The sequence below is a fragment of the Euleptes europaea genome, chromosome 16 (genome assembly GCF_029931775.1).
Source record: "Euleptes europaea isolate rEulEur1 chromosome 16, rEulEur1.hap1, whole genome shotgun sequence".
NCBI lineage: Eukaryota > Metazoa > Chordata > Lepidosauria > Squamata > Sphaerodactylidae > Euleptes > Euleptes europaea.
In genome coordinates this window covers 40310974-40329287 of record NC_079327.1, presented here as the reverse complement: position 1 = coordinate 40329287, position 18314 = coordinate 40310974, and the positions used below count along the sequence as shown (strand labels likewise).

General features: G+C 41.8%; 1 protein-coding gene across 1 annotated transcript in view; it reads right to left on the bottom strand.

Annotated features, from left to right (window-relative positions):
• The window catches only part of STS (steroid sulfatase), a 109201-nt gene extending 91387 nt beyond the window's left edge, over positions 1–17814 (bottom strand). Inside the window, exon 1 of the mRNA XM_056861862.1 lies at positions 17756–17814. Within this exon, the coding sequence (XP_056717840.1) occupies positions 17756–17769 (14 nt within the window). The 5' untranslated portion in view covers positions 17770–17814. The remainder of the gene's footprint in view (positions 1–17755) is intronic.
• Between the last annotated feature and the right edge of the window lie 500 nt (positions 17815–18314).

Sequence of the window (18314 nt, the reverse complement as noted above, 5' to 3'; positions counted from 1 at the left end):
GTAGAAAAGAGACATCCAATTACATATTACCCATATGTATTAACCCCCATTTGAAATTCTCTGGCAACTTCAATGCCACTTCACTGCCTTTTTTGGACATTGAAACTGTTTGTTCTAATGACAACAAACTTCAAATCAAACTGTATAAAAAAAACCCCCACAGATCGTGGAGGTGGGCTGCATTTTTTGTCTCACCACCCGGCTCATCTTTGTAAAATTTTACCCTAAAGCCAATTCTTGCGACTCAAGCGCAACGCTTCAAAACCTGAGGATTTCGTTTCAGCTGCCCAATCATTAATGCAAGATATTAGATCCAGGCAGTATCCCGACTCTGTTCTGCTTCAAGCCTTTGATAAAGCTGCCAATACTGATCACAGGAACTTAATTTCTTTCAAATGTGAACAATCATCCTCATCTAAACTGACCGATTCTTTCAATTTCACCAACTTATCCTACGATATCAAAAAGATTATTCTACATCATTGGCATATTCTAGATCATATTCCTGGCTGTACACATCCTCCCATTTTAGGGCTTAGAAGAACCTCTTACCTAAGGGACCATCTCATTTAAACAGACATGCTGACTCAGAAAGAACGACTATCAGCTTGTGGCCACTTTAAATGTAATTGGTGTTCCGCCTGTCCTTTTAGCTTACCAGTTAAGCAAGTTACCTCCATGGATGGCAAATTCATTTACACTTTAAAACATTTCTCCAATTGTGCTTCTGCCCACGTTTATGCTTTAATCTGTTCCTGTGCAAATCCTAAAATGTACGTGGGCTGCACAGTTAGACAGGTGAGGCTCGGCATTGGCAAACACCGCGCCAGAATCAGGGTCAACGTGAAAGACACGCCAGCTGTCCAGCATTTTATCAGCCATGGCCATACTGACCGAGACTTGAGGTTCTTCGTTCTTTCGCAATATCGCCCAAAACCATTTCAATCCAGGACGTGAAAAAAAATCGTAAACTGCCAAGAAAGAAGATTCATATTTTTCGTTAAAACCTTAGCTCCTAGCGGACTCAATACAGAGTTCGATCTCTCTTGTTTTCTGTAATTGGTTACTATCTCTTTAACATGCTGTACAGCTTGTCATCCATTTGACACAGCTGAATGTATTTGAATGAGGCTTTCTGCACCACATTTCTACTCTGAAAATCTTTGAGATTAAACTCTTTACTCCTTGATGGTGTGGGTAAGCTATTTTATACTTGTACATGCTGTTTAAATTTGGGTTCTATAATCTTTGCTTATAGACTCCTGTTATAATGATGCTTACTTTTTTTCTTGAATATGCTGTACAGCCTGTCATTCATATGATACAGCTGAATGTATCTATTGAAGTCTTTGGCCCCGTATTTCCATCTTGACAATCCTTGAGTTTATACTCCTTACTCTTTGAAGATGTAGGTAAGCTATTCTATCCTTGCTTTTATAGTTGTACATGTAGTTTAAAATTTGGTAACTTATTGACCTTTGTTACAATGATGCTCATTTTGTTGCATTCAGAAATATGCCATGAATACCTGTTAACACCTGAAAGCAATTCGCAGCGGCGGTTTCCACAACAGCCATCTGGTTGGCAAGCTGAAGAAGGTTTTTTCTGAAACGCGTTCTTGCCACCTACCTGCTATTATCATACTAGCTAATTTGTCTCTTTCATCCTGGTTTTCAGTGATTATACTAGTGACTGCTGTCACAATTGATAAATAGTAACCCTGAGTGGCTTATTGACAGATTGTAGCCCTGTGAGGCTTTTTGTAAACTTTTTTTGCGTACTTTTTGCGTAATTATGTGTGCTGTAACACATTACTCTTGAGTAACTTACTTTGTTTTGTTGGTGAGAATTAAGCCCTGCATGACATTTTTTTGTATGCTGTATGCAAATTATAAAAGCAAAAATATCAAAATAAAAATCTAATTATGTTATAACATAATTCTCATCACACACTTATGCTATGTATCACTGTGGTATAGAACTAACATTAAAATCTTATGCAGAGTTATCCCAGTATAAATCCATTCCACTCAATGAGTTTAGACTGGAATAACTCTGCACAGGATTGTGCTGAAAATGAGCCAAATTATTTTGCAAGCAACTGTATCTATGGAGATTTGACCCACTTCCAACAAGCATTACTTCCTGTTTGTTAAGCTGTATAGGATTTCTCTTTTTCTTACTCTGCTGAAATCATGCAGAATACAGATGAGAGAAGCAAAAATAAACTGTGCAGTAACCATATGGGAGAAAGGAATCCAAGCTGGGCTCTCCTGCATGCAATAAACAGCTTTTAAAATAAATAAACTTTATTTTCTTGGCTAATGCGTATTCAAAGCACTTTCTGGACTGGTCACAATCATAGGATCCACTGAGATTGCCACTGCATGGTTAACTACAAGAAATTACATGGTTAACTACAAGAAAAGGTCATCTCAATTTGAACTCCATGCAAGAATATGTTCACAATAAATGCTTTAGTTCATGTTTCTGAATATGAAGCCATAGATGAAATAGTGACTGTAATCTTACGGCAGAAGCATGACCAGTACTGAAAACAGCATATATGTAACAGACTCTTCATTTTTCTCCCTTCTGATGTCTAGTAGTACAAAAATACGTGATGTGGTGATACAGTGTACAAGTCAAATGAGTCCATGAAGTAACTGGCTCATTGTCACATTTACCATAGTACTGCAAATTTGTCAAACTAAGATTGAGCACAGTAAACATAGCCTGAAATGCAAGCTGAACATTTGAGATGATGAAATAATCATGCAGCCATTTCACTATACAGTGAACTCTGTGTAAACCTACTCAACAACGCACATTCTCAGCATGCCAATTTGATCACATGAATTTGGAGACAACTCCTTTTTTTCACAGAATCAAACACTATTTAAAAGAGGGACTGCGGTTTGTAATGCATTTACTCATCCCACTTTCACCTCTGGTAAACAGATTTTTTTTTACATATTTAAAAAATCAGCAAAGCCTTTTTCATCAGAGCCAAGACAAATGAAGTGTATGTATACAGTGCATTGAAAGAAGTGGTGCCTCTTTCAAGCAAATTTCAGGTCTGAAACTACTGTTTATCTCTTCCCTAAACCAATCCTCAGAATGTTGTTATTGGTAATGACAAAAGAAAAGTAATAGCAATCACTTTTGAATCAACACTGAAAGCTATGATACCAGTTTTTTTTATTATTATTATTGGCAAAGTTTTTCTGTTTTTAATAATTGTTTGTTAGACAGAAATCCAGTGTAAAGCATGCCCTAGCAGGTTAAGTACAGGGACTGGAATAGCATTACAGTTCTGCTTATTATGCAGCTTTTAAAGAAACAAGCCAGGACATCTGCTAGAAAACAGGTTACAATCATACTGGTTATTCCTGGTTCTTTTGTTTTACCATTGGGATTTTCCATTTCAGAGAGCTGACTTTACTACTCCCTTTTGAAGCTTTCAAGATTAAAAAAAAAGATCATAACACAAGATGGTTGGCCTCAGGATAACATTTCCTACTTAATTAGAACATACATCATTATTAATATTGAATATCTTGCTATTTAATGTATTTTTCGGAAACTGTATTAACCTCATTTGTTTCTATTTCATATGAGGGCAAAGTTGTTAAGCTAAAATATGCAGCTGAAAACTAGTACATTAGATTATAGAAGAAAGCTGTCAAACTTAGCTGTTAACACAACACTAATTTGTTAGAGCTTCTTGTAAGTACTGGTTTAAATGGCAGGTCTAGCATTTATGAAATAATTATACAACAAATCATTCTGTGAGTTTGTGTGTGTGCGCTGGATAATGGCATCATGATAATGATGATGAATTCATTAATCATATTGGATGGCTCAACAAATTCTTTTATATTTTATATTAATGCTTGGTTAACTATGATCACTTTTAACAAGGAATAATATTAAATTAATAACTTTAATTACCACGGTAGCTAGTCATTAGAATGAGCAGCATCTGAAAGCAGTCTTTTTTGAAATGGGGAAATTGTCGAAGTGGAGCAATTGGTACAGAAAGCATGTGGCCTGTACGCAAAACCATCAGCTACAGTTTCATCTTCCTTAAGGCACTCTAGTTTCTGCTCCAAAGGGAGAACAAGCCCTGCAACATTTCACAGATGAACCCAGGCATGTACTTGTAAAACAGGATTGCGCTTACCTGTAACTGTTGTCTGCCTACTTGTCTTCTGTGCACACACACATTGGTACTGGAAATGAACAGGCCAGCCTCAGAAATAACTTTCTAACTTCTGAAGTCTGGAAAGGTACTCCTCGTCCATGGTGTGTGCATTTTCCTGCTGAAACCATCACAGTCCATGAAGGAGAGGTGCCATTTTCCTTCAGTTCTCCTGAGCCGCCTGATACCCCAGAATAAAGACACCAGAGAGCTCAGTGCGAGGCAGGAGGGAGGGAATGTGCACCTGCACTTGGCTGCCCTTCCCAGTCCCAGTCTCTTGATTTCTTACTTGGAGCCTCCCTTTTGGTTGATGATGGAGCCAATGAATACAAAATCTTGAACACTTTCAATTTCTTCATCAGTCAAAAAGGGCAAGAGTCCAGTAGCACCTTAAAGACTAACAAAAATATTTTCTGTGCTACTGGACTCTTGCCCTTTTTGACTACTGCAAACAGACTAACACGGCTACCCACTGTGAAATTTCTTCATCGACAACCTTAAAGTTGTGTAATTCATCACTAGTCATTACTTTTGTCTTCCTAATGTTCAGCTGTTTTCCTGCTTTGGCACTTTCTTTAATTTCATAAGTAGTCATTTGAAGTCTTTGCTATTTTCTTCCAGTAATGAGGGGTCATCTGCATATCTCATTGGCAATGATATAATTTTCACTCCACCTTCATCTAAATCTAATCCAGCTCTCTTTATATGTTCTGCATATAGATTGAAGAAATAGGGAGATAAAATAATCTTTGACTGTGCCAGTAGAAACCATTCTGTTTCTCCATATTCTAACAGTAGCCTCTTGTTCAGAGTATAAATTGCACATCAAAACAATTAAATGTTGTGGCGTGCCCATTTCTTTTAAAACCAACCATAGCTTTTCATGATCCACACAGTGAAAAGCTTTGCTGTAATCTATGAAAAACAATCTGATTTTCTTCTGAAAGTCTCTCATATGTTCCAGTAACCTATGTAAATTTGCCATATGATCTCTAGCTCCTCTTCCTTTTCTGAATCCAGCTTGAACATCTGGCATTTCTTGTTCCATATATGGTACCAGCCTTTGTTGTAAGATTTTGAGCTAGGACTGTTGATTCGGTTCGGCCCGAACTGAAAAACAGCCGAATTTCCCCTGATTCGGTGGTTTTTAGTTCGGGACGAACCAAACTCAAAAATGGTGGGCAACCGGGGGGCCGAATTCAGCGAGTTCGGGAGTTCACGAATAAATCCGACAAATTCGGCCGTCAGTAAGCAGCATTCTCCTCCCCCGGCCAATCGGTGGCCAAGCTGGGTCTTCTTCTGGCCAATCAGTCAGGATTGAGTACTGGAGGAATCAACTGATGTGCGGCCTGGCCGGGGAGAGAGAGAGAGAGAGAAATCCTTGTGTGTGTGTGTGGGGGGGGGGTGCTTGTGCACATTCACTCCTTTCTGTGGCTGCAGGGGGTGTATTTTTTGGGGTACAGACACAAAACTTTCAGCAGAGATTCAGACAAGCCTTCTTAAGAGACCACTCAAGTTTTGTAAACATTGGGTCAGGGGGTCCCGATTTATGGGCTCCCCCCTTTTTTCTTTCCATGGCTGCAGGGGGTGCATTTTTGGGGGTACAGACCCCAAACTTTCAGTGGAGCTTCAGATGAGCCTTCTTAAGATACCCAAGTTTTGTAAACATTGAGTCAGGGGGTCTCGAGATATGGGCTCCCCCCTTTCCCTCCCCCTTTTCCATTTCCGTGGCTGCAGGGGGCGCTTTTTTGGGGATACAGCCCCCAAACTTTCAGCATAACTTCAGACAATCCTTCTTAAGATACCACCCAAGTTTTGTAAAGATGGGTTCAGTGGGGGCAGAAATATCGGCTCCCCCCTTTTCTCTTTCCGTGGCTGCAGGGGGCGCATTTTTGGGGGTGCAGATCCCAAACTTTGAGCGGACCTTCAGACAAGCCTTCTTAAGAGACCACCCTAGTTTTGTAAACATTGGGTCAGGGGGTCCCGAGATATGGGCTTCCCCCTTTCCCCTATTGTGATGAATGGATCAGTATGCATCTCCAGAGCAAAACGTCCCGTGCCTAAATGGAATCGTCTTGGATTACCGAGTCCTCCCCAGCCCCTTCTGATAGAACAGAAGACAGCCACAGTAAGACCCCTTTGGGGGCTTTAATCTATAATTTTTCTCCTGTGTGTGTGTGTGTGTGGGGAAGCAGAGTCTGTGTGTGGGGGGGGAGGTAGCAGTTTCTGTGGGTGGGGGGGAAGCCAAAGGGGGCTTTTGCGGGTTCTGCCTGGGATGTGTGTTCCCCCTCGAGTCTCTCTCTCCCTGGTTTGAGGGGGGGTTTCAGTTGTGTGTCTTCAGGTTTTCCCTCATTCATAAGAGCGGTTAGGTCTATTTGGATGCTTGCTCAAAACTTGTTTTCAAATGGTGACTAAAAGAATGCATTTGGAGTCCGATGCAAAAGGGGAAATTCCACCCCTCCTGCTCATTATGCATAGCTAGCTGCCTCTGTCTCTTTCCATGGTTTGCAAACTCCCAGGTGTCAGGTGTTGCTTTGCACAGTTGCAAAGGTGTTGCTTACAAAGTTGTGTTGCTTTTGCAGTCGTGTTGCTTGCAGTTGTGTTGCAATGCTTTGCAAACTTATCAGCTGTTTGTCGGGGCTGGGAGCTTTGTGCGTGGGCGGCAAGCTCTGCTCAGAGATGCACATTAAGGGTGGGGGGACCCCTTTCGGGGCCCATATCTCAGCCCCCCCTGACCCAATCTTTACAAAACTTGGGGGGGTCTTTCAAGAAGCGTCCTTTGAAGCTCCGCTCAAAGTTTGGGACCTTTACCCCCAAAAATGCCCCCCCCCAGAGCCACGGAAAGGCGCGGTTGTGTTTTTAATGGCTTTATTCGGCCGAATTTTTTTCCTGAACTTTGAATTCCCGCCGAATTGCACGGACCCGAAGCGGGGGAGTTCGGACTTCGGCATATCCCGAATCTAAACGGGCCGAATTCAGCCGAATCCGAACTATACCGAATTTTTTTTAATTCAACAGCCCTATTTTGAGCATCACTTTACTCGTGTGAGAAATTACTGCGATGGCCCAATAGTTGCTTCAGTCTCTGATGTCTCTTTTTTGTGGAACTGTAATGTAGATTGTGTGTTTCCAGTCTGTGGGTCATTGTTCTGCTTCAACATTTGTTGGCATACTTTTGTTAAGATTTTGATGGATTCCATTTCTGTGACTTGGACTGTCCCATCTACTCTTGGTGATTTGTTTCTCCCAATAGCTCTCAGTGCAGCTTTCACTATACTTGCTAAAATTGTAGGTACTTCTTCAAAAAATTCTCCATGGAATAAATCTGTCATCCTTTCATATCTTCTGCATTGTTCTTCAGTGTATTGTTCCCATCTTTTCTTTATTTTGTCCTATTCAATTAATAAATTTCCATGTTGATCTTTCAGTGTGCCTAACTGTGCTTTAAATTTCCCTTTGATTTTGTGTATCTTGTGGACCATATCTCTTTTTCTTCCTTTTTTTGGTCTTTTCTATTTGTTTACACTGGTTATTATAATCATTCTCTTTGTCTCTGTGCAAGTTGCTGGAACACTGCATTTAGACTTGTGATTCTATTTCTGTCACCTTTCATTTTTGCTTCTCATCTATCTTTAGCAATTTTAGGCGTTTTACCAGTCATCTATCGAGGCTTTTAAGTTCTTTTGGCTGCAGGAATAGTCTTTATGTATTCTTTCTTGATGATATCTATGGTTTCCACTCATAATTCTTCCGGTTTCAATTCATTTGAAATTAGTAATGCAAATCTGTTATTTACACCGTCTTTAAACTTCTCAGGAATGTTGTTTACATTGCATTTTGGGATGTTTTAGTGTTTTTCTTGAGCTTTATTCTAATTTTCGATAATAACAATTCATAGTCTACACCACAAACAGCTCCTGGTCGTTTCTCAATTTTCTGCTTCCAATTATGTAATCTATTTGATTTATGTATTGACCATCTGGTGATGTCCATGTATTCAATCATCTATTTGGTTGCTTGAAATGTGCTGACAATGAACAAATAGTTGTCTTCACAGAATTGCATGAGTTCCTCTCATGCTTCATTTCATGCTCCTAGCCCAAATTATCCAACAATATTTGATTCTTGGTTCTTGTAGGTTATCCGGGCTGTGTAACCGTGGTCTTGGTATTTTCTTTCTTTAGGAAAGAAAATACCAAGACCACGGTTACACAGCCCGGATAACCTACAAGAACCAATGAACTCTGACCGTGAAAGCCTTCGACAATATTTGATTCTACTTTTATTTCCCAATTTTTGTTCCAGTCATCTATGATTATGAGCACATCTTGTTTAGGTGTGTGATTGATTTATTCCTGGACACGTGCATAAAAATTTCCAGTTTCTTCCTCATCCACCTCTGTTGTTGGGGTGTACACTTGAATTATGGTTACAGGCTTTCCATGAAGTCTGATTGATATTATTCAGTTAGACTTTGCATTATAGCCCCTGGCTGTTTATGCTACATTTTGCCTCATATTAGAGCAACTCCATTTCTTCTGTGTTTGTCATTTCCCGAGTAAAACACTTAGCAATTTTCTGACTGCAAATGTGTTAATCCAGTCCACTATAGTTCATTTACTCCCAGATTTGCAGCATTTAAATATTTCATTTCTCATTTTATGATTTCCAGTTTATTTTGATTCATATTTCTCATGTTTCATATTCCTATTATATGTGTTGAACAGCTTTGGACTTTTCTTTTGCATCCATTCACATGAACAACTGAACTCCTTTTGGCTTTAATCCAATTGTGTCATTAAGAATAGCACTACTCATAGTTGTTACTCAGCTCTTCCCCAGTAGCTGACTGAATGCTCTCCGAGCTGTGGGTTCTGTCTTCCAGTACTATATCTTTTTTAATGTTTTGGATTTTTTCATCATAGATTTTTCGAGGTATGAGATGATCAGAAGTAGTTTACCATTGCCTTCTATGCAGTACTAACCAGAGTTAGCTGAAGTGGCAGTGCCATTGTCTACAAAAGATCCTCCACCAGTGTCACCATCCACTACTGCTGCTGCTACCCAGTAGCTACTATTCAATAATTCCTCCACCCCATTACCATTGGGATTGTCCATTCTCTGCTGCTGATGTGGCAATTAATACCTGAAAGGGGTGGAAGAATCAAAAGAAAGTCACACAGCTCTTCTCCTATCAGATTCAAATAGAGGCTTTGGGACTGCAAGCCTGAGAGTGATTTGTATGTTATTTTTATACACTACAGCCATTTTTCTAGTTTAAATTCTTTTAGAACACATCTAGCACTATTATTTTGTAAATAATACCATTATTTAATGCTATTATGGTAGGATTACTAACTCATAGTGAAACCACCATGAGACAAAAAGACCCCTGAACAATTTATTGTTCAGTGTTAGAAGCCCATTTTACACCTTGCTTCAAGCTAATCCTAATTAAGCCACAACTGACACTTGCCACAAAGTAAAAGAATGTACAGGAACCCTGTATTTGTTTTATATGTTACAATTGGCAAGGTTTACTATACAGAATTAGCAAAACATGAACAAGCGCAGTTAGATATACTCTGGAAAAAACCAGAAGTGACCATGGCGGCTCACTTAAAAGGTAATTATTGGCCATTTATGCCTGGTTGTTTCCCTAGCGGTCACCCGCCGACTGCTTTGGGGCTTCCTTTTGATTATGCATGCCTTTCCCAAATCTCAGAGGTTCTCTCGCTTTCCATGTACGTTTCCATGCATTTTGCCTGTGTTTTCCGGATGCTGTTTTAGCCAGAATCTGGGAAAGGCATGAATAATCAAAAGGAAGCCCTGAAGCAGTCATGGGGGTAACCTCAAGGGAAACAGCCCTGCATAAATGGCCGTAGTGAAACTTATCCTATGACCATCACTTGGATATACTGAAAGTAATTACAATAAGATTCAATGGAAAATGGGAATTCCAGTTAAAAAAACTGAGATCACGAGATAAATGCAGTCACACAAAAACTGTGGTTGTATCAACCTATCCATACATATTAATCATTCTTTGTGTTGACTGAATTACTATATTTCAAATTCACATCTCAGAGGCTAATTGCCAAACCTCTGAAACCCTGCACTGATTTTGTAATGTGTGACCATGCCACAGGTCTTCTTGCTTCGTTGATGTTTTTGAAAGCGGCTCGCTGGAAATCAAGTTTAAATAGGTCTTCAGCCTGTTTTGATGTGCTGCTCATGAACCCACCACCTGAGCTTTTAAGTCATTGATCAAACTGTCTAGAGATCTAGACACTTCGGTAACTAAGAAAAAAGATCAAATTACAAGCAGAAGACAAATGAAGCATCAATATATAAAATAATAAATAAATTTTATTAATACAGTCAATCAGACCAGTAAACATCAATATATCAATAATATTCCTTGTGGAAGTCTAGGGTCTTGTCACTATCCAATGTTATCTTGGTTACAGATATCTGAATGTGACATGAGGCTGTCCTTGAACAGAAACATGACATCATGCTAAGTGCATATCATACTAGTGTTAAAGACACTTCATTGGTTCCCAGTTAATTTTAAGGAATAATGTAAGATTTTACCTTTGGGCTGTAGATCCTTAAATTGCTTGATTCAATGTACATTACAGATGGTTCAAGCATATGTCAACCCACCTTCGTGAGGCTTAGATTTTTCTAGGAAGATTTGTATGAGTGCCTGTTTCATTAAAGGTTAGGTTGATCACTACCATTCTAATCCTCCAAGCACCAGGGGAGAACTGATTTTACTTTAATCTACCTGTTTCCCCACTCCTTTTTTCTCTGATGTGATTTTTTGCCTTTGCTATTTGGATTTAATTGCCTGGGATTTTTATTATTATTATTATTATTATTATTATTTGCTGTCAAGTCACATCTGATTAAAGGTGTCTCCAAGGCAAGAGACAATGCTTCACATTGCCCACATAGGAATTACTTAGACATGAAAGGGAATGGAAAAAAATTATGGATAGCCACTTAAAGATGCCCAAAGGCACATGCCAGGCAAGTCGAAAGAGAGAAACAATGTGGAGGTGTTTCTATGCTAATGCCTCCAAGCAAAAATGGGAGAATTAGAGTGCATGGTTTTAACAGAAAACATATAGTGAGCATTACAGAAACCTGGAGGGGAGAGAACCAGTGGGATACAGTCATCCCTGGTTACAAACTGTATAGAAACGACAGGGAAGGGCATATTGGAGGGGGTGTTACTATGTATATCAAGGAAGGCATAGTGTTCAAAAAGCTGGAGACCATAAAAAAGGCAGACTCGTCCACAGAATCCTTATGGGTGACGATTCCGGGTCCCAAAGGAGATTTAGTACTGGGGACATTCTACCGCCCCCCTGACCAAATGGTTCACGGTGATCTTGAGATGGAGAATGAAATTAGGGAAGCATGTAAAGGTAATGAAGGAGTAATAATGGGAGACTTCAACTTCCCTCATATTGATTGGATAAATGTATGCTCCAGTCAAGCCAAAAAGATAAAATTTTTAGACATCCTAAATGACTGTGCCCTCAAACAGTTGGTCATAGACCCAACCAGAGGGGAGGCGATCCTGGATTTAATACTCTGTAGTGCTGCCAGTGACTTAGTGCGGGATGTGGATGTATTTGAGCCAGTTGGCAATAGTGATCACAATGGCATCAAATTTAATTTAGATGTAAGTGGGAAAGTGACTGGGAAATCTCACACAATTACCTTTGACTTTAAAAGATGGAACTTCTCTACAATGAGAAAACTGGTAAAGAGGAAGTTGAAAGGAACAGTTAGGAGGGTTAAATCTCTTGAAAAGGCTTGGGGGTTACTCAAGTCCACATTACAAGATGCTCAGCTAGCTTGTATACCGCAGGTCAGGAAAGGTAGTAATAAGTCCAAGAGGTCACCACCATGGCTAACGGGTAAGGTGAAGGAAGCAATTAGAGAAAAAAAGTCTTCCTTCAGAGACTGGAAGGTTTGCGCAAACGAGGTGAACAGAAGCAAACACAAACTTGCACAAAGGAAATGCAAGCTGATAATTAAAGATGCAAAAAAAAAGATTTTGAGGGGCATATTGCTAAACACATCAAAACAAAAAATAAGAAATTCTTTAAGCATATTAGGAGTAGGAAACCAGCTAGGGAAGCATTTGGACCATTGGATGACAATGGGAGTAAAGGAATTCTAAGGGAGGATAAAGCGATTGCTGAAAAACTAAATGAATTCTTCTCATCTGCCTTCACTGTTGAAGATACAGGGCAGATTCCTTCTCCTGAACAGAGATTTTGGAGAGGGGAAAATGAGGAACTGAGGCAAATAGTGGTAACAAGGAAGGAAGTCCTAGAACGTCTAGACAAACTGCAAACTAACAAGTCACAGGGACCAGACGGTATTCATCCTAGAGTTCTTCAAGAACTCAAATGGGAAATTGCTGAACTTCTAACAAAGATATGTAATATGTCCCTTCGATCAGCCTCTGACTAGAGGACTGGAGAATGGCCAATGTAACACCCATTTATAAAAAAGGTTCCGGGGGGACCCAGGAAATTACAGGCCAGTTAGCTTAACGTCTGTTCCGGGTAAATTAGTGGAAAGCATTATTAAAGATAAAATTGTCAAGCATATAGAAGGGCAAGGTCTGCTGGGCAAAACCCAACATGGCTTCTGTAAGGGTAGGTCCTGTCTCACTAACCTATTAAGAGTTTTTTGAAAGCGTCAATAAGCATGTGGATAGGAATGAGCCTGTGGATATTGTGTATTTGGATTTCCCAAAAGCTTTTGACAAAATCCCCCACCAAAGACTGCTAAGCAAACATCATAGTCATGGGATAAGAGGACAAGTCCTCTTATGGATTGAGAGATGGCTGAAAAATAGGAAGCAGAGAGTAGGAATCAATGGTCAGTTCTCCCAATGGTGGGATGTGAGCAGTGGGGTGCCTCAGGGATCTGTGTTGGGACCGGTGCTTTTCAACCTGTTCATCAGTGACCTGGAGTTGGGGTTAAACAGTGAAGTAGCCAAGTTTGCAGATGACACCAAATTATTTAGGGTTGTTAAAATAAAATCAGACTGTGAAGAGCTCCAAAAGGATCTCTACATACTGGAAGAATGGGTATTAAAATGGCAAATGAAATTCAATGTAAGTGTAAAGTGATGCATATTGGGGCAAAAAATCCCAACTTCACATATACACTGATGGGATCTGTGCTGGCAGCGACAGACCAAGAAAGGGATCTTGGGGTGGTGAATAGCTCAATGAAGATGTCAACCCAGTGTGCGGCTGCTGTAAAAAAGGCAAATTCCATGCTGGCCATAATTAGACGAGGAATAGAGAATAAAACCACTGATATCATACTGCCCTTGTACAAATCTATGGTGAGACCACACTTGGAATACTGTGTACAGTTCTGGTCACCACAACTCAAAAAAGATATTACAGAGCTTGAGAAGGTGCAGAAAAGAGCAACCAAAATGATTAAGGGACTAGAGCAACTGCCCTATGGGGAGTGGTTAAAATGCTTAGAGCTGTTTAGCTTGGAAAGAAGGCGGGTAAGGGGAGACATGATAGAGGTCTATAAAATTATGTATGGTTTGGAGAGAGTGAACAGGGAGAAGTTTTTCTCCCTCTGCCATAATACTAGAACACAGGGTTATCTGCTGAAGCTGGAGTGTGAGAGATTCAAAACAGATAAAAGGAAGTATTTCTTCACACAACGCATAGTTAAATTGTGGAACTCCCTGCCACAGGATGTGGTGATGGCTGCCAGCTTGGAGGGCTTTAAGAGGGGAGTGGACATATTCATGGAGGAAAAGGGTATTCATGGCTATTAGTTAGAATGAATACTAGTCATGCTGCGTATCTATTCTCTCTAGTATCAAAGGAGCATGCCTATGATATTGAGTGCGGTGGAACACGGGCAGGATGGTGCTGCTGCAGTCGTCTTGTTTGTGACTTCCTAGAGGCACCTGGTTGGCCACTGTGTGAACAGACTGCTGGACATGATGGGCCTTGGTCTGATCCAGCAGGGCCTTTCTTATGTTCTTAATAATTTGTCAAAAATGCACACACTTTATATACATTATTTATGGTGAAAATATTGCTAACATTTTAAATAAATCATGTTTACACTGATTTGTGTAATCTTGTACTTTAAAGAATGATACTGAATACAACATGTATTATCCAATCTTATGTTTCCCTTCTAATACTCACTTATTATTAATGTAGTTGGCATTTGTGTAGACTTTGCCCATTAAAAAAGGTTCTACCAATGTGAACTGATTTTTTGCACTTTGAACATCCCATAATATTTTATATGTAGTAGTATTTTGTTGACTAATGTACATATTTAATAATATTTAATGTACATAGGTCTCCCCTCAAAGTCAACTTGAAGAGTCCAATTGGTGCAGCACACTGCAGCTCAGTTATTATTAGGAGCTAGGAGGAGCATGCATATGACTCCCATTGGCTGCCCATCAGTGACCAGGCACAATTCAAGGCATTGGCTATCACATGCAAAGTCCTTCATGGCCTCTGTCCTTCATATCTGCAGGACCACCCCTCCGTTTATGCTTCACCATGACAGCATTGCTCATCTGAACGGGACCTTCTGCAGGTGCTGCCCTGTAAATAGGCAAGATCAACAATTGCCAGCGCATGTTCATTCTCTCTTGTGCCCTCCACCTTATGGAATGGCCTGCCTGACGAGGACAGGAAGGCTACCACTCTCCTGGCTTTCAGCAAACTATGCAAATTGAATTATCCCAGAGGGCTTTTGATTTTGTGTAAGGATATTATTGTACTGTAAAAAAATGGTTCAGACAAATACTTTGGTAAAGGGATGGGGTTGTGTATTGTGTGTATGTGTTAAGTGCCAACAAGTCGCTTCCAACTCATGGCGACCCTATGAATGAAAGTCCTCCAAAATGTCCTATCTTTGACAGCCTTGCTCAGATCTTGCAAATTGAAGTCTGTGGCTTCTTTTATTGAGTCACTCCATCTCTTGTTGGGTCTTCCTCTTTTCCTGCTGCCCTCAACTTTTCCTAGCATGACTGTCATTTCCAGCGACTCTTGTCGTCTCGTGACGTGACCAAAATACAATAGCCTCAGTTTAGTCATTTTAGCTTCTAGGGTCAGTTCAGGCTTGATTTGATCTATTGTACTGTGTATTGTACTATGAGTTGTCAGATGCAGCTCTGACTCACGAAAACTTATACCAGAATAAAGTTTGTGTGCCTTTATGGTACCACTAGGCTCCTTTTTATTTTGGATTAATTAATCTAAGGGGGTTACCACACTTTGTATTCCCAGCGATGTATTAAGCGTTTAAAAATGTTATAAAAAACATCACTTTTAAAAGGGTTTTTGGATACCATGGCTAATAAATGGTTGGAAGACGTCTTCTCAGCTCAAGGGGCCAAACAAAGTGCGAACAGTATTTTTTATAACATTTTCAAACTCTTAATCCATCGCTGGGAAAACATAATGCGGTAACCCCCAGCATATCCTGCCTTCCTCCATCCTCATTCTGTCTGTTCATATTAGCATTTTCTTGGGTTATCCACGTTCTCCATTTCCCCTCAATGAAGCAACCATGCTTAACACGTACTCACAGTGGGTAGCCGTGTTAGTCTGTCTGCAGCAGTAGAAAAGGGCAAGAGTCCAGTAGCACCTTAAAGACTAAGGAATTTCAAGGGGAGATTGGAAAGCGAAACTGCTGAATTACAGTGGATATTCAAACTAAAGACAATGCATTTACCTGGGCTGAATAAAGACCTTGCATTCATGGCTCATGACCAATGCTGATTTCTCCACACCCATCTCTCCCCTGGGCATCACAGACTCTTCTGCATACCACACCTAATCCTATCACGTAAATGCATTGTCTTTAGTTTGATATTCAAACTAAAGACAATGCATTTACCTGGGCTGAATAAAGACCTTGCATTCATGGCTCATTTCCAATGCTGATTTCTCCACACCCATCTCTCCCCTGGACATCATAGACCCGTGTTGGCGAACGTAGGGCACGCGTGCCCTACGTTTTTATATGCCGACTTTCTCTACCACTTAAGGAAGAATCAAACCGGCTTTCAATCACCTTCCCCTCCCCACAACAGATACCCTGGCCATTTATGCATGGTCAGTTTTTGATGTTCGCTAAAGGCTCTTTTTTAAAATGCGAATTTAAAACTGCCCATTCACGGTCTCGAAGCAAAAGGAGAAATTCCACCCCTCCCACTCGCCTGCTCCTTTGTTCCTGTTTGCATAGCCATTAGCATGTGCACAGCTAACCCGCCCCTGTTATTTTGCATGGTTCCTTCAGGAGGATTCTTCAGGTTAAATTGCCGTGTTGGCACTCTGCGATATATAAGTGGGTTTGGGGGTGCAGTTTGGGCACTCGGTCTCTAAAAGGTTCGCCATCACTGTCACAGACTGTTCTGCAGACCACAGCTCATCCCATCACGCCTGCTATTCACATTGACATACTGTTAACATTGACATAGTAATGCTTGTCTGAATTCACTCTCCTCCACTTAAAGACCGATGGATTCACATTCTAGCTGTATCTGAAGAAGTGATCTGTGGCTCACGAAAGCTCATACCCTACCAGAAAATATTTTTGTTAGTCTTTAAGGTGCTCCTGGACTCTTATCCTTTTCTACTAACATGTACTCAGTAAGCCCCACTGGGCCAGATACTACTTTCTCTTGTGTAAACGTACATAGGACGGGGCCACCGCCCGTCAGGCATGCAGTCACTGATTCGACCCAGTTCCTTTTAATTTCTGTGGGTCGCGACGCGATTGTTTAATATTCTCCAGCGCTTCCTTCAGTCGCTCAATTCAGTTTCACTCCCTCCGCAAGCCAAGCGTCCTTCCCTCACGCAACGGCCATAACGGACGACTTTCCTCACCAATCTGGCTTCGGTTGACAACAGGGCGCATGCGCAGCAAGCCCCGCCCCTTTCCCCGCGGCCTTTAAAAAAAAACTGCTCTCGACCGTCAGATGAAGGCTAATCGGAACCCCCGCAGGCGCGCGACTGACATAACGGACGACTTTCCTCACCCAGCTGGCTTCGGTTGACAACAGGGCGCATGCGCGGTAAGCCCCGCCCCTTTCCCCGCGGCCTTTAAAAAAAAAACTGCTCTCGACCGTCAGATGAAGGCTAATCGGAACCCCCGCAGGCGCGCGACTGACATAACCGGCGACTTTCCTCACCCAGCTGGCTTCGGTTGACAACAGGGCGCATGCGCGGCAAGCACCGCCCCTTTCCCCGCGGCCTTTAAAAAAAAAACCTGCTCTCGACAGTCAGATGAATGCTAATCGGAACCCCCACAGGCGCGCGACCGTTTGCAGCCGATCCGCTCTTCCCGCTGTGGCGGTTTCTAGCCCCGCCCCTTCCCTCAAAAACAGGGGGCCGGCGGCAGCGCGCCTGCGCAGCCGGTCGGGAGCCGTTGGCGCGGCGGTTGGTCGGCGGCTCGGCACCCTGCGGCGGCGCCATGGCCGCGTCGTCCTTGAAGCCCGTCACTCACCTCATTTTTGACATGGACGGCACCCTTCTGGGTGTGTGAGCGCGCGGGGTCCTTTGTGGTGGGGGGTAGTGTGGCTCTCGGGGTGAGGGGGGCAGGCGCCGGCTCTCCCTGCCTTTGGCGCTGCGGGGAAGCAGGGCCGCCTTGCTTCTCAGCCGCCCCGGGCCTGCAAAAGTGCAAGAGGCGAGGACTCTTCGCTTCCTGGCCAGAGGCTGAAGTTCAGGTTCCCGCCTATTTCCCTCCTCCAGCAGACGTATGCCCAGCTCGCCAAAGGGCAGTCGGCTCTTACCGTGTGGGCTGCTTCCACCGCGCCCCAGAAACGTATAGTTACTTCCCCATTACTGCTACATACCACTTTACAAGTTGAAAGTAAGCCCATGGGATATTCCTCCCCCCCCCCGCATTGACTTGCACTTGCTATACGGAGAATACTGCATTCCTTAAGGACCCCGTCATTCTCTGAATGATACACGTTTTTTGAAGCCCCGGGGGTACGGGAACCAATAGGACTTCATATAGGGTTGCCAACCTCCAGGTACTACCAGAAAGCAAAAAGGCTCTG